The 23,708-nt window shown below is 40.2% G+C and overlaps 1 protein-coding gene across 6 annotated transcripts in view; it reads left to right on the top strand.

Moving 5' to 3' along the window:
* Window positions 1–359: 359 nt before the first annotated feature.
* The window catches only part of LOC144261129 (E3 ubiquitin-protein ligase RNF138-like), a 66,819-nt gene continuing 43,470 nt past the window's right edge, over window positions 360–23,708 (top strand). Inside the window, exons 1-8 of one of the 6 annotated variants that reach the window (XM_077810316.1) lie at window positions 360–428; window positions 1,163–1,289; window positions 2,332–2,497; window positions 3,860–3,975; window positions 5,549–5,620; window positions 6,016–6,121; window positions 6,963–7,070; window positions 8,771–11,656. In XM_077810316.1, coding sequence (XP_077666442.1) covers window positions 1,183–1,289; window positions 2,332–2,497; window positions 3,860–3,975; window positions 5,549–5,620; window positions 6,016–6,121; window positions 6,963–7,070; window positions 8,771–8,839 — 744 coding nt within the window. In that variant the 5' untranslated portion in view covers window positions 360–428; window positions 1,163–1,182 and the 3' untranslated portion in view covers window positions 8,840–11,656. Of the gene's footprint in view, window positions 429–586; window positions 725–752; window positions 980–1,010; window positions 1,030–1,162; window positions 1,290–2,331; window positions 2,498–3,859; window positions 3,976–5,548; window positions 5,621–6,015; window positions 6,122–6,962; window positions 7,071–8,770; window positions 11,657–23,708 lie in introns of those variants that run through there. The other 5 variants (XM_077810314.1, XM_077810315.1, XM_077810317.1 and 2 more) reach the window with 5 other exon arrangements.

Raw genomic sequence — 23,708 nt, 5'->3', positions numbered from 1 at the left:
CATACCCCGCGGCGTTTGCACCACGGCAGCAACAATAGAGGCTGAAATCAGAGCTAATTCTCCATTGAAGAAGCACAATTGCTGCCCACTCCGCCCACTTTGCTTGACCCAGGGGCAATGGACAAATCCATCGGGAAGGACAGCAGCCCAGGAAAAGCCACGCTGCAGAAACCAAAAGAGGGAGGGCAGCTGCGGGCACCTCTGCTGCCAGGCTGGGCTGGCCCCCGCGCGAACGCAAGGCAGGTCGCTCCCACGGGACGGGGGCGCTGCTCGCCCCTGGCGTGAGAGGCGTTCGGGGCAAGCGGCGGGGGCTGAACCGGCCGGGCGCGCAGGGCCCCGGAACTGCGGTCACAGGCTTCCCCCCCCCCTTGGCCGGCGCAAAGGGGAAGCTCGGCGCCTGGCAGCGGCGGAGGGGCTCCAGCCAAGGGGTGGGGACGCGGGCACGGCAGGGCCCGTGGCGGGCTCTGTACCAGCGCGGGGGTGGCGGGAAGGGGGCTGTCCCGCAAGGGCCATCCAGCGGGCCACAGCGGGGGGCGGGGCGCTTGTTGTTTCATAACAATCCCGCCGGGGCCCGCCGCAGGTAATCGCCATGGAAACCCGGCCCACCCCGCCCCGGGGCAGCTGCTGCGGCCGCCCCGGCTGCCGCATGGAGTCCGGCGGGGGCTGCGGCTGAGAGGCCCTGAGACGCTGGAGCGGCGGCCCCGCCCAGGGGGGCCCCCGCCAGGTACTGCGGGCCGCGCTCTCGGCCCCTGAGCGGGGAGGGCGCCGCCCGCTGCCATTCGGGCCCAGTGGAGAGGCGGAAACAGACAGGGCCTGTGCGGGGGGAGAAGACCGGTCCCCTCCCGGCGTCCCGGCCCATGGCCTCTGGCCGCGGCCTCTTTCCCCGTCCCTGGTGCCCGGGTCCTCGCTGCGACAGGGACCGGCCTGCCAGCCCCCTTTCCCCGCTGGCCACCACCGCCTTCCTGTAGCTCTGCCCCTGGTTAGTAGGAGCCCCCTCTGCCCCAGCTGCCCGCATAGCGCCCCCTCAAAGTAAGCTGGCGGGGGACGCTGCCAACCAGAGCGCAGGGGCCTGTTCCCCCACCCGCCCTTCATCCCCGCAAGGGGGAAATGGGTTTAGACTTATGTCTCCTTAAGTGAGTGATTTCCCCCCTTACTCCCCCAGAACCGTCAAGACTCACTGCCATGGCCGAGGAACCTGCCACTATTTGTTTCAATGAAGAGGATTTTTACTGTCCCGTGTGCCAGGAGGTCTTCAAAACGCCTGTGAGGACAGTAACGTGCCAACACGTGTAGGTATCAGTTGCCCCTGGCCTTCCCCTCGATGAGCCCTTGTCCTCTAGCCTTCTGAGAGGCTGTTATTCCTTTTGTTTCTTTGCCCTAACTTTCCAACACTTGGCCTGGGAGCAGTGTCTACTGCAGTGTGATACATACAGTAAAACCTGACCTTTTAAAGCTTTTCCAGTCCACTGATAATAAACCTCTAGCCAATGCTAAATTTAGGTTGTGTATGAGGTGTTTCAGAGCTTTTGTCGTTCTCATTTCATTTGTAGTGAAAGAACCATCAGGTGAAAAATATTTTTAAATTCCTTGCATGATTATTATTATCGTACATATTTAGAAGTGAAATGATTTTACAAATCTTATTTAATATGTACCTTTAATTTCTTCTCCATTGGCTAGTCTCTCAGATTGGAAAATGGAAAGAGTGTAATCAGTTTCATTTTCAAGCTGTCATTCACAATGCTGCAGAAAGTGTATGTTACTTCTGAGACATGTTTAATTACAAACTAGAAATTTGCCAAAACTACCTCAAAAGTGTTTCTTTTAAAAATCAACACAGACACTGAAAGGAATGTTGTTTATATATGGGAGGTAAGGGGGACTGCAAAACCAACTAATTGGAATTTATGGGGGCAGTTGCATAAGTGAAGGGCTGCAGTATTGGGCTATATTACTACGGGTCTAGCGATAAACATGAGCATCTGATAATTTCCTCAATATCACATGTTCAGTATCTCACTAATGATCATTCAAATTATACAACTCAAGAATTAGAAAGTACAATCTCTGTGTAAAATGAATTGCCAAACATCCCATATCTTGATCAGTAGTATGTTTCTATAATAACTTTACCTCTTTATCTATATTGTTTTTATGAGGACTTCAGCCAGTGACCCTTATCCTGCAGAACTTATTGCTGGTTCAAGGCCTGACTCTATTTTTATAATAATTAATAATGTAGCTACTCAGCTATCCTCGATGCTAAAGCAGAAAATATTGACCTACCCAACTTTTTTTTTTTTAAAACTAATTTGTGTTACCTTTGATTAGCTTCTGCAGGAAATGTTTCCTGACAGCAATCAGAGAAAGTGGAACGCATTGTCCTCTGTGCCGGGGAACTGTGACTAAAAAGGAAAGATCATGTCCCAAAAGGGCTCTAGATGTTGAAAACAACATGAAGAAGCTTTCTGGGTGTTGTAGATGCTGTGAAAAACAGGTGAAGTAAACATAAAAGTTATTTATTACAAGTAAATAAACTTTCCTTACTTGGGACCTGATCCTTCATGCTGCTATGTGTCATTAATGGCCAGTAGTTAAAGACTTGCAGCATCAAGCCCCAAGTGAGGCAGGTTTGCATGCACCTGCGTCTGAAGTAGAACTTGGTCCTTAGCTATCAAACACACTTTGAAATCAGAGCAAAGTGGCTGCTGAAATAAAGTTGCAATTTTTTTTTATAAAGTGCCAAAGTGATAGTGCTCCATAAGTTAAAATAATTGAGAGGAATGAATGAAAACTCTAAAACATGCCAAGAGAACATGAATAACTATGACAATGAGAAATGTCATACAACTAGAAAATATACTAAAGAGCTCATAATGTGCTATATTTTTTAAAAATGCTCAAATTTACAGCAGAAGAGCACAAAAATAAAAAATGCAAACAGCAATACAAATGCCAGTAAACTACCATATTATTTAATCTCTCTGCTTTCCCTTTGGTAAAGAGATCACTAATGTTCAGAACACTGAGTTCTGGCCCCATTGAGGTCAATAAGAGTCTTGCCTTAAATGGCGGCAGGATTTCACCCAATAGGTTTTGTTTATGAAGCATTTGAATCCAAAAAGTCTTAATATTACCCTTACTCACTCTTGGGTCTCAGAGGAGTGTGTGAGATCCTCTATTAGTACAGAGTTTGGTGCTTTGTTACTCATGATCTCTGTTTAAAATGAAATAAGGTGAGGGAATCATTTAAACATTCTGGTTTATAAACTATAAAACCAAATGCCATTTACACTCAGTTGCAAACTGGTAGACTGGAAATAACAAAGTGGCTTACATACGTCAATTGAGTATACTATTGTGAAAGATAATGTGTTCTTAGAACCTTTGGACATGTTTCTATCTGTAGCTGTCCTGCTCTCACTTCCTTCTGTGAAGCTCTTCATTGTGCTCAAGGGAGCCAGTATTCCTGCTTGACAATAGGAATCCCTGAAAATGTTAGTTTGAGGTGTAACTGACTACATAAATGGCAAGAGGGCTAGGATCACAAAGTAATACATTATTGCTGAAGGGAAAGGGTGTATTTAAAACAAATGAATATCCCATAGCGCCTTTCTTTTGTATCAAGAGTTGGATATAATGCCTAATATGTTAAGTGTTATATGCTTAGATAAGTGGATACAGAATGTAGTTGTTAAAGCTGCATTAGAAGAGGAATTAGAATTTAATATATTGTTATACAGGGTTGTTCTGTTTTCCTTTCTTACATGCCTTGTTTTATCTGTTGGCAGAAGTAATTATTTTCCTAGATGTTCTAGTTACACTGTAACATCTACATGGTTTGAAATTTCATTTACAGGTTAGGTTTTCTCGCATGAGACACCATTATAAAACATGTAAGAAGTATCAGGATGAATATGGTGTTCCGTCTGTTATTCCAAACTTTCAGATTTCCCAAGATTCAACAGGGAACAGGTAATTAGTGTATTTTATGTATGACTCAGTTTTTTCTAGGGCACATTATCTTTTTGTAAACAGTGTTGTCTAAGTTCTTATGCTTCAAAAATGAATATTTCTCTAGAAACACCCTTTAGATCCTATTCTTTATTCTTCAATCTGTGGCATTTAGAAGAGTGCTCTACAGCATGTTTTGGAATGACTTCCAGAAGCCTTCCCCAAAGGGTGTATAGTGTGAGAGTACCTCCAACTGTGTTTTTGCCTTAACAGCAATTGAACAAGTTGCTTTATAGCAGGTCTGATTGCTCTTAGGTTTAGAGAAGTTTTATTTTTCTCACGATTCTTATTGCTATTTAAATGGATAGGTGGTCACTTAGCCTCCTCTTGTTTCAAAATGTTGCTGTCTGCTGTTTAGGATTTTGTCTTCAGATTTGACTCATCTTGAGTTAATCTTCTGGAAAGTGAATAATAGCCCTTTGGCATCTTTACATGTTGGTTTATAAATTATATAACCAGATGCCATTTACCATCTCTCAGTTGCAAGCCATAAGGCTAAAGAAACTGTTTTGCCAATACCGGAGTAAAAACAAAGCCAGGCATTCAGAATTCACATTTAGTTTAGTATATACTTACACATACTGTGTACCTTTGTTTATCACCATCTATTTTCAGTAGTTTGACCAGTTGGGGGAAAAAAATCCATTTGAGTTTCAAATGAATCTGTGGTAAAGAACAAGGAATATGTAGCAATGGGCTCAAATGTTGGTATTTTACATACCTGTCATGCCATGCTGCTCTGAAGTGGTTGAGTTGGAAAAATATTCTAGAAGTTGTCATGTTACTGCACACCAGATTACACACACACAATTCCCGTGTCTAACACTATAAGACATACAAATTGCAGTAGGGTTTATTTTAGCCAAATGTACAGTTGTAAATATGCATATTCTTAGGGCTCATTTGCATAGTTGAGCAATTTGGCTTTGCTTAGTTAAAGATACATACATGGTCAAAACCTGCATTTAAAGAAAGTAGCATTCTTGCTTATAACACACTGTATGAAGTACCTAGTTGTGTGCACAAACTGCAGAAACTCATTTCTACAGTTTCAAATTATGGAGGATTTATGCCTTTAACTACTGTTGTAAAGTATCATCCTGAGCAAACAGCTGTCTAATGCCTTTTAGAAAACAGCCTGTCTTCTGTTTACACAGTCCATACTGCCATTGGAGCTATTTGTCCTCTTCCCGTTCCCCTCCCTGCCCCAAAAATTCAGTCTTGCTGTTGAATGGATAAGCATATACTAAACACTATTTTCATACTAAATTACTCTGCATTCTATTAAAGTTCATCATGCTAACCAAGTGAAAAACAACATCTTGGTGCAAAAGAAAAAAGCTGAGTGATATTTAATTATTTGTCATGTTATATATGATTACCATATGTTCTACCTATATGATCAGTTTACAATTAATGGGACTCAGTGGATTTTTTTTCTTACAAAATTAGAAAAAAACCCACTATATTTTTGGGGGCTAGGTATTCAAAAACAAATTAAACTTGTATACTTTGTCTAACATTTTATATAAAGTAATAGGAGTGATACATCTACATTTGATAACGGAGAGATGGCTAATCTTCAGACACTTCAGGGAGATGCAAGGTAGGCTTCTTCAATTCAATATTGTAAAAGTAATTAATTCAAACTGACAAACTTCTTTAAGAAAAAAAAAATCCTTGGATTCATGTACATGCAGGTTTATCAGTAAGAATCTGGTGTTCTTGTTACTTCTTGAAGAACCTCCAGGGTGCATTGTATGGCCTCAATAAAAAGACGAAAGAATTGTGTAAATTCCCTAACTTAATAGAATACATAGTGACACACACATATACAGTTTTGCTTGAAATTTACAATTTAGCAAAGTGGCGTCAGAAAGCCTTTTCTGTTAGTAGTCAGAATAAAGGAAATGACATCAGCAGATGTTGTTATCTCCCTCTGATGTCTCTTAAGTTCTGTTTTAATGGATCCATATAATACTGTATAACTTCCATTTCCAGTGCACATCCAACATTCAAATGCCCCCTGTGTCAGGAAACCAACTTTACCCGGCAACACCTACTGGATCATTGTAACAATAGACACCTTTATCAGATAGTTCCTGTAGTAAGTATATATATTTTCAATGTAAGCATCTTAAACGCCCCTTATTTTAGTTATTTAGAGTAATAGTTTATTTCTATGGACTCTTACAGTTCCAAACAAGCATTATGCTCTAAGAAAAGAATTGCATTGATGACACTGTAGTTAAGTTGAAGGGGTTTTCATTCAAAACCATTTCCCTGTTAACCATAACTTTTCTTACTTCACTTCAGTCATAAGGCATTTGTTTTTTCTTTGTCATTAGTTTCAGTTGCTGTGTTGAGTTGAAATGTAAACTGTTTTGTTTTTTGAGCTTGATGCTTTTATTTTCTGGTCTGTTAACTAGAACTGTTACTTATAGAAACATTGTCAATTTAAAAATCTTATTTGTCTTGTAATTTACTATTACATATGAAACCTAAAATTTCTAAAACCAAAAGATAAGGAGGGAAAGATTTTTATTTTCTCTGTGTAATCTGTTTCCTCTGTATAGTTTCCTCTTGCACCTTAGTTGTGTGCAAGACCCACACAAACAGTGGAGTGGAAGGGAGAATAACTTTTTTAAAATACAGGAATTTTTTATTTAAAAAGCAAATTGACAGGAGGACTTACAGGCAGATGTAGTAACAAACTACTTTTAACCTCTTTTAAAAAACGGACTAAACTTCAAGTTTACAATCTCAAATGTTAGTCATATTTTTCTGGAAAATTGTAAGTTGTGTAACATTCAAAATGTTTATGTAAAACTCTAGTACATTCACTTTTGAGGGTAGATAAATATCAGATTCAGGTTTACATAGAATACACAATATAAAGATGTCTTATTATTGGCTAATACTTTTTTTTAATAATTTTTCAAATTTAGATTTGTCCAATTTGTGTGTCTCTCCCATGGGCAGATCCCAGTCAGGTTACTAGAAATCTTGTTAGCCATCTAAATCTAAGACACCAGTTTGACTATGGAGAATTCGTGGTAAGCATTTTTCCTTTTTTCTTGCTCTTCTGAGAAATGGGAAACTTTTTTCTCTCTGAAGGAAAGTACTAAATTAGCGTCTGTGGCTGCAGAGCCCACACAAGATTTGCAACTTTTACATGCTTAGCTGCTGTGGAACCTGCAGAGGTAGTTCTGCCATTTCTAAACTGTTGTCTACACTATAAACAGTAACTGCTATTGACAGTGAGTATTGGCAACAGATGCTGCTAAATCATGCTGAACACCCATCTAGTGTAGACGAGGTTGTTGCACAAAGCTAATTTCAGCCTTGCACAGCTGCCCAAGGCTGCCCCTATTCCCAAGGGAAGTGTGACAGACTCCAGACTGCTACCTTTATGGTGTCTGTCCTCTCTTTTGGTTGGCAAAGCAACAATCAAAGGCCTTGAAAATACGGTTTTAGCATGCACCTTTGATGTCCTAGTGGTATATTGGCTGCCTGAAAACCCTCTCATAAGAATTATATGGTAGAGAATCCATCTCCCTAGCTAACTAGCCTACAATAAAATCAGGGAAAGGAGATGGACTGGGTTCATTAGGCTATAGAGTTCTACTCCTCTGCTTTCGTCTCTCTTTGGTATCTGTATAAGATATAGTACTGAGTGTTTAGCCAACCTTCTTGATCAGGGTAGATTTCATTTAAATCAAATTGATTTAAATCAGGAAGTCAGGAAAACTCGATTTAATCATGGATTTCTACATAAAAGTGCATTCTTTTTGGTTGTTATAACCTTAATACATATTCTTCACAACTCAGAGATAGATGGAGACCCAAACTGGGTCTCTTACGGCCTGCTGCCATTTTAGGTTTTCCCTTCTCGTAAGAGAATGGTATGGTAGATCTCAAATCAATGAAGGCTACTCTCAGAAAGACCTCAAGACTTCTGGAATATGCTGCTCAAACAGTTTCACTTTTGTTTCTGTTGCCTGTCCCTCCCTTCTCACATTTATTTGAAGACTTCTTCTCCTTGTCCAGATCTATTCTGCCCCCAACAATCTTCTATTCATTGAACTTTTTGAAACTTTGCACTTTTAGAGAGAGGTAAGGGACTGACTCTGTGTACACAAATGTGCAGAGGGACAATAGGGTTGAGGTCTGTTGTTTCTCACCTCTATATTTATTTATTTAAAAAAAAATTTTTGTTAACAAACATGTTATCTCTGGAGACACACATCCACAGTTTGAGAACTGCAAAACTAAGCATCTCCGGTGCTATCTTCTAGACTTAGCACTGAGTCCTATGGGGTGGGTAGATTTATTTAGGTTAATCTTTCTATACAGAAGCCCCAGAAACCCCATAAGATTGGGTCCCTAATCCATGAACTATTGGAACTCATTTACAAAAACTTTTCTTAAACATTACATGAATATATTGTCTCATACTATAGAATTAGAATTTATAATTCCTATTCCACGATGAGATAGGTTTTTTCCTCAAAGCATTTTATCAAAAAAATCCAATTTAAATAAAAAAACCTGATTTTAATTTTTTAAAGAATCATTGATTTTTATCCACCCTGTTCTTGATGCATATATTGTAACACAAGAGATGCTTTATCTAGCTGCCATTTACAATACCATATGTTGTCAACAAATAATAAAAGAAAGGATGGTGTTGAACAGTTTGATAAGCATGTACAGCTTTTGTCAGGTTTTTGATCAAATGTTTTATTGTGTTTAGAATCTTCAGCTTGATGAAGAAACCCAGTACCAAAATGCTGTTGAAGAATCTTGTCATGTGAATATTTAAAGTGTAGGTCCTCTGCATTTTACTGCACTCTGAGGGAAAAGCTACATGAGTCCAATCAGTAATCTGAAATGTATATTAATAAAAAGGGAATTCAGTATCTGTTTTTTCAGGTTAAATATCTTTTCCAAGAACAAGAGTTTTAAAATGTTTTTGATTAGACAAAAATGGAGTAAATTTTATTACTATAATTCTTAATTCTACATAATTGATCGTACAGCTATTGGAAAGGTGTTCAGTCATTTTACTGAGAGTAGCGTTTTTACTTTAAGTAGGGACCTTGCTGGAGCTATTCACTGGTGTCTTGATTTCTGTGTACGTTTTCATGGTTTTGTTGATCTTGCAGTTATATTTTTGTTAATACCAAATTCGGGGGCGGGGGGTGGGAATCATATGCAAAGATGCTGTGTTGCACTTTGAAAATGAAACCATGACTATAAAAAGCAAAATTATATCCTCGAGAGAATATTTGTGTGTAACTTTTGTTTAAAGCTGAAGTGATATTTTTACTACCGTAATTTCTAACAATAAAAGTGAGAGTGGCCATTATGGAAAGTTGAAATAGTTCTTTTCAATAGTGCAGTATTTTAGAGCAGATTGGTTTCACTTACATCACTAAGAAGGAATGCTATATCATGGCCTGAGGGAAATTATTTCTATTTTGTTATTTCTCTGGCGTATCACTAAAATAGGACATCTTGCTTCCTGGACTGAGGGGCTATGAGCTCTTCCCACACACGCCGCAAACTGGTGGGGAGAGGAAGTGCTTTGTTGCTTTGCGTTACTTGACAGTGTGCCTTGTGAATGATTCAAGGATAACATGCGGAGAAAAAAAGTGTCTCTTTTTGATACATGAAAAAGGCCAGAGTGTTTTGCTTTTATATATTATTTTTCTGGTTAGTTACATTAGAAATCCAGGTTGTGTCTACCATGAAAAACAGGGAAGACATTAAACTTGAAAACTGGTAGGATTAGGACATAATTGGTATCAAGGCATTGATATATTTTTTGTCAGTCATTGTTTAAAACTTTAACATGTGTTGTAAGCCTGAATAACCAGTTGGGAGCTGGGGGGGGGAAATCTCCTTAAGAAGATTCACCACCTCCATACCTTGCGCAGCCCTTAGTGTAAGTTCCTATTCTAGTTCTCCCTATCTCCAAGATGACCTCCAACAAAAACAGGGAAGGCAAGACTTGATATTCCCACAATTTTAAAAACACAAGCTTTTATTTTTAAGTTTGGAGCTTTTATATATAAGAAACAAAAAGCCCTATTTTGTTCTCTTGCATGTCCCTAAAAAATGGCTTTATCAGGTGTATAGAGAATTCCCAAGGCTGGGAGAAATAGGATGTTTCCAAATGGTCAATTGGGACTCAGTGTTTTTCCCCTAACCCATATCTCTAACTGTCATTATTGTACATGGGTGTTGTGTACATAAAAAAAGAGTATATCCAATAATTTTGCAGTGCAGTTAGTGATCTGAGTAGTGGTATTGTCTAAGCACAAGCAACAGTACAAATGGCGTTCAGGTGCCTAACTCATTTGTGCCTTTGGAAAACCTCCCCCTAAAAGGTATGTGATGCTATTTCCAAACAAAGTAATCTGGAGAATGCAATGCATTTTCCTTAAACGCTTCATAAACCAGATCTATCCAGACTGGAATGTAAAGACCAGAACCTACAGTGTAAGGATTTTCGAAGTTGAAACCTAATTCTGTGGTCCATTCAGGGGGTGGCAGGGAGAGGGCGGTATATATAGAGCTACAGTGCCGGATATATACTAATTATTTGAAAATGTAAATGGATAGTATACTATCTCTCCTGGATAGTTGCCAAAAATATAGAGGAATGGGCTATTTCACAGATCCCCTAAAGTTCCAGCCTGTTTACAATATCTTAAACAAAATTTGAGAGGGGGCAATAAATTTCAAGGAATTCCACTGCTAAAAAGTTTGTAATTTAAAAAAAAAAAAAAGCTCAGAACATGCTAACTCTTCTACTGTGAACACTTCTTATAGAATGTGTTTATTTTTCAAAGTTTAGTTATGCATACATTTGTTCTCAGAGTCAACAAAATAGTAATATAGTGGAGATGGCAATAAATGCCTAGAGCCAGTACAGATTATTTTGAATCATTCTGAGATCAACACCTGATTGAACAAGTCATTTCAGCTACCTGAACATGTCTTGAGAACTGTAGTTTAAATTACTTACGTTTTAAAACACTAACTCAGAGACTAAAATCCTTCTACTGTTACAGCAATAATTATTCACATTTGATAGGATTACTAAAATTTTATTTCAGAGTTTAAATGTTTTGAGATTTTAAAAATAACAAATCCTTTTGCAATATGTTACAAGGAATTTAATCTTTGAACAGTAATTTTCATTTATTGCATTCTAGTTTTGTGTATTTAAATGCAGTATAAAAATCCTTAATGGCTGGGATGTTTCCCTGTTTTGCATATGGTAAACTGTATATTGGCAAATCTTTCTTATTTAAGGTTTTATATTTTTACTATGGTGAGACAGCCTCCAACTACATTTTTTTAGATAACTGATGAATGACAAGAAAAGAAGCAGTTTGGTCAGATATTATACTGCTGTTGTCATTCTCTTTCCCACTCTGCATCTCAAATGTACCCATGAGGAGGCTGTGTATTGGTGATGGGTGGTGATTGCACTAAAATGTTCAAATTTTATTGGAAGTGTGCTGTTGAGAAACCCTTTTATTAACACATTCTAATGTACTGATGTTGAAGACTGTGTCTGATGCTTGAATTGTACCCTCTTGGTTTTCTATTAAAACAATTTATTTTCTATGTGTCTTCACTCTCTAACAAGGAGGAACTTGTCATAAGGCTGGGGATTAGAACCAGTTCTCTTGATTCTACTTCATCCTTTGAGATTCTAATTCAGGAACTTTATACCTACTTCTGGTGGCATCACAGTTTAATTGATGATAAATATTTAAACATGCATATTACTAATGACCTGTCCTGTTGGCTAATTAATATTGGCTTGACCTTGTGATCCTTTCCAAGCTGGTCACTATCAATATAGTGACAGAGGCCTTACGTTCTTCATTCAGTTTTGAGGCTAGAAGCACAAGACTGGTTTGGGCAGTGCAGAGAGGTGCATGCTTCCAAGTCTGTTTGCAGATTCAACTACAGCTGTCCCATGGGTCATCACTGGGAAAAGCAGAATGTATTAAAGGGAGTGGTAGGGGTGGCCTTGAAGTCATTAACGAAGATGGCAAATCTGGTTGCTGAAGAGATATCTTAAGAGCTTGTCTACAGATGGAGTTGTTCCATATTAATTTTTCCTGATTAACTCCACGTATGGACACTTATTCCAGAATAAGAGTGTCTACACATGGAGTTGACCAGGAGTAACTGTGTGTAGACAAGGGAAGATATGTGAAGAAGTTATGGTTGATTGCATTGCTGAACCATGCCCTTCTTACCCAGGTCACTCTCCCAATATCTTTTGAGTTGGAAAAAACTTGTATTCCTCTTCCTCATGTTGTACATCACTTCTCCTAAGTACACATGCCCAATGAAACTCAGTGCAGAAATAATCCATGTTCATAAGTGTTTTCTATTCTAAATTCCCTTCTTTTGTGCTCTGTTTTTTGCTCAAGCAAAAATTTGGCTCGCCAAAATGGAACTAAGAGATTAAGGATAATAGAATATGTGAAGTCTACTGGTGTGGCTTTTGTTACTGTACAGTTTCCATTTTTTTTCTCCTAAAACCCAGTCATCCAATCTACAGCTCTCTGTTTCTGCTTTTTCAAGTGGGTTAACATGGCATGGCCCAAACCTGGTTATAAAATTGTGATACTAGAGATTCCATCAATTTCCCTTTTGCCACAAAACACTGAAAACATACATGCTTAATTCTCACTGAGGACCATGAGTCTTAAACATATGCATCAGTGTTTTGTTGAACTGAGCCAGAAATGAATGAATAACTCCAGTCTTTTTACTATATTTTAACTAGTAGAAGTCCCAACAACCAAAAAATTAATTTATGGACAGTCCCAGGATACCTCCAAATAACTTGTCTGTTTTGCCAAAGGTTTCTTTACGCAACATTACAGGGTTGCGTTTTTTTTTTTAAACATTCCGTTAATCATACAACATACAAAATAAATGTATTTAAACTTTTCTGGAGTTAAATAGCATTGATAGAGAATAAGTCCTTTATTATGTCATAGCTAAACTATCCTTTCCTGTGCCACTGGTACTATCAGATTGCTAAATACACTCTCTCCTGGAATGCTTTACCAATGGTCAGGAGGATATGGAGGAGTAAGTCTTGCAGCCATAATGCAATTTTAGGACCAGCTGTAGTTTACCTTCTGGATGTTTAGGTTCTACATATGCCAGATTTGTATAACAGGTATGAGCAGCTACATACATAGAATCATAGAATATCAGGGTTGGAAGGGACCTCAGGAGGTCATCTAGTCCAACCCCCTGTTCAAAGCAGAACCAATCCCCAATTAAATCATCCCAGCCAGGGCTTTGTCAAGCCTGACCTTAAAAACTTCTAAGGAAGGAGATTCTACCACCTCCCTAGGTAACGCATTCCAGTGTTTCACCACCCTCCTAGTGAAAAAGTTTTTCCTAATATCCAACCTAAACCTCCCCCACTGCAACTTGAGACCATTACTCCTTGTCCTGTCCTCTTCTACCACTGAGAATAGTCTAGAACCATCCTCTCTGGAACCACCTCTCAGGTAGTTGAAAGCGGCTATCAAATCCTCCCCCATTCTTCTCTTCTGTAGACTAAACAATCCCAGTTCCCTCAGCCTCTCCTCATAAGTCATGTGTTCCAGACCCCTAATCATTTTTGTTGCCCTTCGCTAGACTCTCTCCAATTTATCCACATCCTTCTTGTAGTGTGGGGCCCAAAACTGGACATAGTACTCCAGATGAGGCCTCACCAATGTCGAATAGAGGGGGACGATCATGTCCCTCGATCTGCTCGCTATGCTCTTACTTATACTTCCCAAAATGCCATTGGCCTTCTTGGCAACAAGGGCACACTGCTGACTCATATCCAGCTTCTTGTCCACTGTCACCCCTAGGTCCTTTTCCGCAGAACTGCTGCCTAGCCATTCGGTCCCTAGTCTGTAGCTGTGCATTGGGTTCTTCCGTCCTAAGTGCAGGACCCTGCACTTATCCTTATTGAACCTCATCAGATTTCTTTTGGCCCAATCCTCTAATTTGTCTAGGTCCCTCTGTATCCTATCCCTGCCCTCCAGCGTATCTACCACTCCTCCCAGTTTAGTATCATTCGCAAATTTGCTGAGAGTGCAATCCACACCATCCTCCAGATCATTTATGAAGATATTGAACAAAACTGGCCCCAGGACAGACCCCTGGGGCAGTCCACTTGACACCAGCTGCCAACTAGACATGGAGCCATTGATCACTACCCGTTGAGCCCGACAATCTAGCCAACTTTCTACCCACCTTATAATGCATTCATCCAGCCCATACTTCTTTAACTTGCTGACAAGAATACTGTGGGAGACCGTGTCAAAAGCTTTGCTAAAGTCAAGAAACAATACATCCACTGCTTTCCCTTCATCCACAGAACCAGTAATCTCATCATAGAAGGCGATTAGATTAGTCAGGCATGACCTTCCCTTGGTGAATCCATGCTGACTGTTCCTGATCACTTTCCTCTCATGTAAGTGCTTCAGGATTGATTCTTTGAGGACCTGCTCCATGATTTTTCTGGGGACTGAGGTGAGGCTGACTGGTCTGTAGTTCCCAGGATCCTCCTTCTTCCCTTTTTTAAAGGCACTACATTAGCCTTTTTCCAGTCATCTGGAACTTCCCCCGTTCACCACGAGTTTTCAAAGATAATGGCCAATGGCTCTGCAATCACAGCCACCAATTCCTTTAGCACTCTTGGATGTAACGCGTCCGGCCCCATGGACTTGTGCACGTCCAGCTTTTCTAAATAGTCCCTAACCACCTCTTTCTCCACAGAGGGCTGGCCATCTACTCCCCATGCTGTGATGCCCAGCGCAGCAGTCTGGGAGCTGACCTTGTTAGTGAAGACGGGCAAAAAAAGCATTGAGTACATTAGCTTTTTCCACATCCTCTGTCACTAGGTTGCCTCCCTCATTCAGTAAGGGGCCCACACTTTCCTTGGCTTTCTTGTTGCCAACATACCTGAAGAAACCCTTCTTGTTACTCTTGACATCTCTTGCTAGCTGCAGCTCCAGGTGCGATTTGGCCCCCCTGATTTCATTCCTACATGCCCGAGCAGTATTTTTATACTCTTCCCTGGTCATATGTCCAACCTTCCAATTCTTGTAAGCTTCTTTTTTATGTTTAAGATCCGCTAGGATTTCACCGTTAAGCCAAGCTGGTCGCCTGCCATATTTACTATTCTTTCGACACATCGGGATGGTTTGTCCCTGTAACCTCAACAGGGATTCCTTGAAATACAGCCAGCTCTCCTGGACTCCTTTTTCCCCTTCATGTTAGTCCCCCAGGGGATCCTACCCATCCGTTCCCTGAGGGAGTCGAAGTCTGCTTTCCTGAAGTCCAGGGTCCGTATCCTGCTGCTTACCTTTCTTCCCTGTGTCACGATCCTGAACTCAACCAACTCATGGTCACTGCCTCCCAAATTCCCATCCACTTTTGCTTCCCCCACTAATTCTTCCCGGTTTGTGAACAGCAGGTCAAGAAAAGCGCTCCCCCCCCCCCCGTTGGCTCCTCTAGCACTTGCACCAGGAAATTGTCCCCTACGTTTTCCAAAAACTTCCTGGATTGTCTGTGCAATATCTAGTCAAAGCACCTACACCTCTTCACAGGATCTTAGACATGGAAAAGACGTTGTACACTAGTCTATCCCTCTACCCATTCAGAATTTGTTCAAATGCATTCTTGATATTTGTATGCAGGAGTGCCCTGATGATGTATATATGTTTTTCAAATGAACATACAAGACAACCCCTAGAACCTCCTTTGTTGGGAGACTGCTTGCGAAGACAGGCCTTAAATATTGTTAAAATGTGCAGCTGCCTACTACAAGTGCGTGATTGACATCAAAATCATGGATATTAGGATTTCTTTATCAGCTGAAGTTCATTAGAGAAAGCAGTGCTGTACCATTTCTCGAGCTACCCCAAAAATTCAGCCTTCTATTGGGAGAGGCCAACGCTCACCTTTTACTTTTCAAAATTAAAGCCTTAAGCAACTTAAAGCATTTACCATCACCAGTTCTCCTTTGGATGGCCACTTCCACATTTTTGTGGGCACATTCACCAGTAAGGACTAGTAAAAGTTTATCTGGATAAAAATTTTTCTCTATCCCTCTAGACTGGGGGTGTCAAACTCATTTTCAGAAGTGGGCCTAATTCCATTTTTAATTATTGTCAAGGATATAAATTTAGGATACCATACTCCCCTCAATCCATGGTAAATCATCTTTATAGCAGTAGGGATATATGACAGACCACCTGACCTGGATGGTGATAGTGACTGTGAAATGCTCAGGGAGATTAGAGAGACTATTAAAATTAAAAACTTAATAATGGGGGATTTCAACTATCCCCATATTGACTGGGTACATATCACGTTAGGAAGGGATGCAGGGATAAAGTTTCTTGACACCTTAAATGACTGCTTCTTGGAGCAGCTAGTCCTGGAACCCACAAGAGGAGAGGCAATTCTTGATTTAGTCCTAAGCGGAGGACAGGATCAGGTCCAAGAGGTGAATATAGCTGGATTGCTAATATAATTAAATTTAACAGGTCTGTGGTGGGAAAACACCACAGTGGCCCAAGACTGTAGCATTTAATTTCAGAAAGGGGTACTACACAAAAATGAGGAGGTTAGTTAAACAGAAATTAAAAGGTACAACGCAAAAAGTGAAATCCCTGCCAGCTGCATGGAAGCTTTTTAAAGACACCATAAGAGAGGCTCAACTTAAATGTATACCCCAAATTAAAAAACATAGTAAGAACCCAAAAAGTCACCATGGCTAAACAAAGTAAAAGAAGCAGTGAGAGGCAAAAAAGCATCCTTTAAAAAGTGGAAGTTATCCTAATGAGAAAAATAGAAAGGGGTGTAAACTCTGGCAAATGAAGTGTAAAAATATAATTAGGCCAAAAAAAGAATTTGAAGAACAGCTAGTGAAAGACTCAAGAAGTAATAGCTAATTTTTTTTTTCCCGTACATCAGAAGGAGGAAGCCTGCTAAACAACCAGTGGGGCCACTGGGCGATCGAGATGCTAAAGGAGCACTCAAGGACGATAAGGCCATTGCGGAGAAGCTAAACGAATTCTTTGCATCGGTCTTCACGGTTGAGGATGTGAGCAAGATTCCCAAACCTGAGCCATTCTTTTTATGTGACAAACCTGAGGAACTGTCCCAGATGGAGGTGTCATTAGAGGCAGCTTTGGAATAAATTGATAAACTAAACAGGTTTTAGAGTAGCAGCCGAGTTAGTCTGTATCCGCAAAAAGAAAAGGAGTACTTGTGGCACCTTAGAGACGAACAAATTTATTAGAGCATGTAGCTCACGAAAGCTTATGCTCTAATGAATTTGTTCGTCTCTAAGGTGCCACAAGTATTCCTATTACTGTTTAGTTTATAAAAAGTCACCAGGACCAGATGGTATTCACCTAAGAGTTCTGAAGGAACTCAAAGGTGAAATTGCAGGAGTAATAACTGTCATCTGTAACCTATCATTTAAATCAGCTTCTGTACCAAATGACTGGAGGATAGTTAATGTGATGCCAATTTTTTAAAAGGGCTCCAGAAGTGACCCTGGCAATTACAGGTCGTTAAGCCTGACTTCAGTACTGGGCAAACTGGTAGAAACTATAATAAAGAACAAAATTGTCAGATACATAGATGAACATAATTTGTTGGGAAATAGTCAACATGGTTTTTGTAAAGGAAAATCATGCCTCATCAATCTACTAGAATTCTTTGAGGGGGTCAACAAGCATGTGGACAAGTGGATATAGTGTATTTAGATTTTCAGAAAGCCTTTGACAGGATCCCTCACCAAAGGCCCTTAAGCAAAGTAAGCAGTCATGGGATAAGAGGGAAGGTTCTCTCATGGATTGGTAACTGGATAAAAGATAGGAAACAAAGGGTAGGAATAAATGGTCAGTTTTCAGAATGGAGAGAGGTAAATAGTGATGTCCCCCAGAAGTCTGTGCTGGAACCAGTCCTATTCAACATACTCATAAATGATCTAGAAAAAGGGGTAAACAGTGAAGTGGCAAAATTTGCAGATGATACAAAACTACTCAAGATAGTTAAGTCCCAGGCAGACTGTGAAGAGCTACAAAAGGATCTTTCAAAACTGGGTGACTGGGCAACAGACTGGCAGATGACATTCAATGTGGATAAATGCAAAATAATGCACGTTGGAAAGCATAATCCCAACTATACATGCAAAATGATGGGGTCTAAATTAGCTGTTACCACTCAGGAAAGAGATCTTGGAGTTATTGTGGATAGTTCTCTGAAAACATCCACTCAATGTGCAGCGGCAGTTAAAAAAGCAAACAATGTTAGGCATCATTAAGAAAGGATTAGATAATAAGACCGAAAAAATATCATATTGCCTCTATATAAATCCATGGTACGCCCACATCTTGAATACTGCGTATAGCTGTCGCCCCATCTCAAAAAAGATATATTGGACTTGGAAAAGGTTCGGAAAAGGGCAACAAAAATTATTAGAGCTATGGAATGTCTGCCATATGAGGCGAGATTAATAAGACTGGGACTTTTCATCTTAGAAAAGAGACGACTAAGGGGTATATGATAGAGGTCTATAAAACCATGACGGGTGTGAAGAAAGTAAATAAGGAAGTGTTATTTATTCCTTCTCATAACACAAGAACTAGGGACCACCAAATAAAATTTATAGGTAGCAGGTTTAAAACAAAAGTAAATATTTTTTTTTCACACAATGCACAGTCAACCTGTGGAACTCCTTGCCAGAGAATGTTGTGAAGGCCAAGACTATAACAGTGTTCAAAAAAAGAACTAGATAAACTCATGGAGGATAGGTCCATCAATGGCTATTAGCCAGAATGGGCAGGGATGATGTCCCTAGCCTCTGTTTGCCAGAGGCTGGGAATGGGCGACAGGGGATGGATCACTTGATGATTAGCTGTTCTGTTCATTCCCTCTGGAGCACCTGGCATTGGCCACTGTCAAAAGACAGGATACTGGGCTAGATGGACCTTTGGTCTGACCCAGCATGGCCGGTCTTATGTTCCATGAATATCAGTGGGAGATTTGTACAAAAATCAAGAATGGAATAGTGCCTTTATGGATCTCTTAATCTTTGGTTATTTGTTAGTCACATTCAACATCACTAAGTGGGAAAAGCGTAGGATCCTTATTTATGCCCTTTATTTCCTATCTTCTGTTTCTCATGCTTGTTTTCGTGTGTCTGCCTTTTCCCCACATCCACATTTCCTTTCCTACAGCAAATTCCCATACCTATAGACTTCACTCTCACCCACTTCCCTACTGATAAAGTGATCAGCAGTTAAACAGCTAAATTTACATTTAAAATGTCATCACTAGCCTTAAGAGTCAACACCACTACTATAGTGTTATGGACAGGAGAGTTTACACCCCTCAGTTCTTGCTTGAGACTGGTTGCAGATTCATGAAGTGAGCACTGCATCAGTAACACTTGGTTTACATTAGCAAAGTTTTCTTTGCAATGATAGCTAGATTTTTTTTTAATGAAAAGCTTAATTTCAGCAGAATTTGAATGTGCCATACATCAAGGAAAGCCAGGAGTCTGACACTAGGCTTTTTATAGGTGTAGATTAAAAAAATGTAAATTAGTAAGAAGGTTAATTAGATGGGTCTTTTCAACACTAACTTTGATTCTGTTCTGGCAGTAGCTGCATCTAAGGGGGTAACTGCATTTTTTTGTTGTTGTTGTTTAGCTCTTAGAAAAATCTTTTGTAAAGTCTTTTTATCCAGCAGTTTTGTGAGAGAGGGCTTCCCCCCCCGAAAAAACTTTCATAGTTTATCATTAAACCACAACAAGGCACTAAGTATTTTTAGTTGTCTAAATCCAGAAACAAAGTGCATGGAAAGGTTTCACCTTTGAATTAAATGTTTTTATATTTGTTCCATTTAGAGATGATAATTCATTGAGCAGTTATCCTATTCCTGGGTGGGACATCTCTATTGAAATATTTCACCTCTAAAAAAAAAAAAATCTATCTGCAGTAATAGACTTGCTGTAACTGTTCCAAGTCTACATTAATTGTGTTACTGATTTGCTATTAGTTAAAAGCTGACACGTCCAGATTTCTCTATTTATTTGATTACATTTTACAAAGGGATTAATAGCTCTGTGTTCTCAAAGGATCCAACATGGAAGAGGCAGAGTACTCAACTCCCATTAACTGAAACAGAAAAAGAAATTAAAAAACCATGTCACGCCAAATTTAAACATTAAGGCAGGGTGGGGAGGAGAGAAAGAGAGGTACAAATCCAACTTTTCCCCACCCTTTAGTGGTCACCTTTAAAATTAAAATGGTGTACAAATAAGAACCACAAGGGAGCATCTGAGGGTAATTACATTATACAATAGTGAAGAGAAGCAGGCATAGCTGAATTTTGTTTCATTTAGATTTCTTTCCTTATAAACTGCTAACACCTCAGCCACACATAGCTTATTTTTAAGGAGAGAAATGTCTGGACAGCTCACAGCCTGAGTACATAGGTGGTACAGGGAGAAAATCTGAGATCAGGAGAATCCTTCCCTTGGGCAGTCCAAAGCTATAGTACCTGCTCACATTGGCACTCCCTTGAACCAATAGTGGCAAAGGACTGACATAGCAGCCAGGGATTTCTGGGGCACAGAGATGTCCAAGCCTTTTCCTCTTTTCTCAAGCCATGTCTCCTATTCTAGCAGCTGGGAGAGGAGTGGCGGAACAGCTGTTTTGCTGGATCTGTATCTTTGAGAGATGCCCTTTATTGGAATAGTTCTTGGTGGCCAGCATCCACTGTAGGGTGACTTTGTGCCAGCAGAGGAGCCTAGAGCAGCTGTACTACACCACAGTGCAGAATCTGCCCCACAGAGGAGATTTACTTCAAAAAATATTAGTGTAAAAGTATTTCAGACATGAGCCCAATTCCAGTTGAAAAAAATCGTTTGAAATAATTATCAAAACACATGAAAAAGCATTTTTTACAGTCATTCCTAAAGATAACATGTACATGTGTGTGACTGAAAGAGAGAGAGAATTTGGGGGCGGGGAGGATGATGGGTGATGAAATGCCGCAGGCCCAAGCTCATGCTTTGTGCCTATATATTGCTCTTTCATTTAACTGCTGCTGAGCAGTGGGATGCCTAGAGGCCGGCAGTGATGTACTTGCTCAGAGGCAGAAATGTAGAGGCCTAGGGAACTTTTACCCTGAAAAACTTAGGCACTGAGTGACTTTAGGTGCCAAAAGGGGTAGGTGGCAGTCAAGTTGGGGGTTTTGTGGCTCACAGTGGTGCTTAAAACCTTTGAGGATCTGGGCCTAAGTGACTAAGTTTTACCGGAAGCCTATGGTAGAGCTGAACATGAACCCTGGCCTTGCACATTTCAAGCTGGCATCCTAATCACTTGGGCCCACCCAGCAGTCAGTGCACAATCATCCATCACCCTTGTCCTTTAAGCAACATTCCCCTCACAAAACTACCCGTGCGTCTGTTCTTATATCCAGAATAGCTACAAAGAAAAAAAGATAAGTCAAAAACAAGGCAAAGCTGGCTCTTTCACTTTCAGTCATTTCACAGCTCTCAGTCGTTAGCTCAAGTTACAATTGGGGATTAAATTTCTGTAGTTTATGGTGACAGTATTTGCAAACAACATGAGCAACATTTTGCCATTTCCTCCTGCTTATCTGTTCTCCTCCCACATTTATCCTGTATGCCCCTCTTACTGTCTCTTTCCCCATCTGTAGAGTATTATCCCTCACCCATAAGTTCAGCCCCTTTCTTGTTCTTTATCTCCCCAAATATCTTCAAGTCCTACAAATTTTTGCACCCTTTCCCCTCTGATTATATTTTCCATCCTTGTCCTTAAGTTTTCTGTTTTTTCTTCCTTCCCCTCGCTTCGTCCACTTTTCCCCCACTCATTTTTATGTCTTGTATAGCTGCTGATTCAGAAAATCTTCCATGATGGAGAAGGAACCCTGACAAAGTCAATGTCACCTGCTGTAGGGAAATACTCACCGTTTGTTGAAAGGATAGTGGCCTTGACATAATTGTTCCTGTTTCCATATCACCTAAAGGTCCGGGCCCCAGGGTGTTTGGCACTGTACAAACACGTATCAAAGAGATGGTCCCTACCCAGGACAGCTTATATTCCTCTCCCAACATGGCCCCCCGTGTGCAACAGTGGGGATGTGAATGTGCAGAGTGAGGTTGGAAGGTTACCAGAATAGGCCTATATCACCCTCCACTTTCTGCTGGGTTTTACTCCTCTCTGCTTGTCTTAGTAAGTTGGGGGAAGCATTTGGGCTTATGGAAAAAAAAAGAAAAAGAAAAAAAGAGGCATCTAATTGGCTGCCAAAGGACCAGAGTTTGCAGCGTCTCTTATAGCTGCCCAGGACTCATTAAGCAGTTTTGCCCTCATTCAAGTTGTTATTCCTATCCAAGAGAACCAATTGCAAGGAGAAGAACTCAGATAAATGCCCTAAGCTTTTAGATAATGTAATTATTTTTTCAAATGTACAAGTACTACAGACTGGGGAAACTGAAGATGTTTATGGCCTAGACAGACCCCAACAAGAATCTCTTCCTCCTCAAGCCAATGACTCCGAACCTAATTTATGGGCACATGCAGGTCAGTGGGGTGATAGTACAACTCAGCGCAATGGAAAATACACTATTACATTCCACTGAGTTCCTGGCATGAGCAAAGAAAGGTTCTAGCCTACTTTTGGCTGTCTTATGCAGAGCTGATTGAGGAAGAAAGTGACAATATCTCAGACTGTCTGTCTGTCAGACTGAATGAGGGACAAGGTGGGTGAGGTAATATCTTATATAGGACCAAGTTCTGTTGGTAAGAGAGACAAACTTTTGAGTTTATACAGAGCTCTTCTTCAGGTCTGGGAAATGCACTGAATGTCACAATTACATACAAGGTGGAAAAGATAGTTTAGCATAAGTAGTTTACACAAATTTCAAAGGGCTACTCAAGATGAAGTGATTTGTTAACACCTCTCCCGTCATAGGGGGAAAAACTGATTTGCAGATTGAATAGCACTGTTTTGTACAGTCTAAAATATATTAGGTACCTAATATATGGGAATACCAAGATGTCTTTTGTTAATGCCTCTCCAATATTACTTTAAGAATCCTAAGCTTATGTGCTTGTGATTTATGTTTAAAACTATATCTTATCCTGCTACATTAGCCACAAAACAGCGCACACACACTTCTTTGTTAATTTACACTTAAGTTTGCTCAAGTATATTTCCTACCAATCACTAAAACTCAAGGAAATCACTGGTTAAATTAATATCAGCCCCCACACTGATGGCAATGCACATGCTTTACCACTCAGTGTAATCAGCTCCATAACAAATTCACTTTCAGTTCCACTCACAGTGCACTCATCCAGTTCCTCAGTCACATTTCAGAGGCAGAACTTGTTTCCATCCTTCCAACAGAGATACCTTTAAACTGTGTATGGTGTTACTTCCACCTTAAAGTTTTTGGTTTTTTTTTTTAAAATCTGAGGTTAGATTTCAGTTGATGTCAACCATGGAATTCAGGGAAGGATTATCCCGATGTGGACCATTGCCTTAAAAACACAGTTTGGCACATAGTGCTCTATATCCTATGAATT

Source organism: Eretmochelys imbricata, chromosome 2 (assembly GCF_965152235.1).
Source record: "Eretmochelys imbricata isolate rEreImb1 chromosome 2, rEreImb1.hap1, whole genome shotgun sequence".
In the NCBI taxonomy this organism is placed as follows: Eukaryota; Metazoa; Chordata; order Testudines; family Cheloniidae; genus Eretmochelys; species Eretmochelys imbricata.
This window is presented reverse-complemented; position numbering and strand designations above follow the sequence as displayed.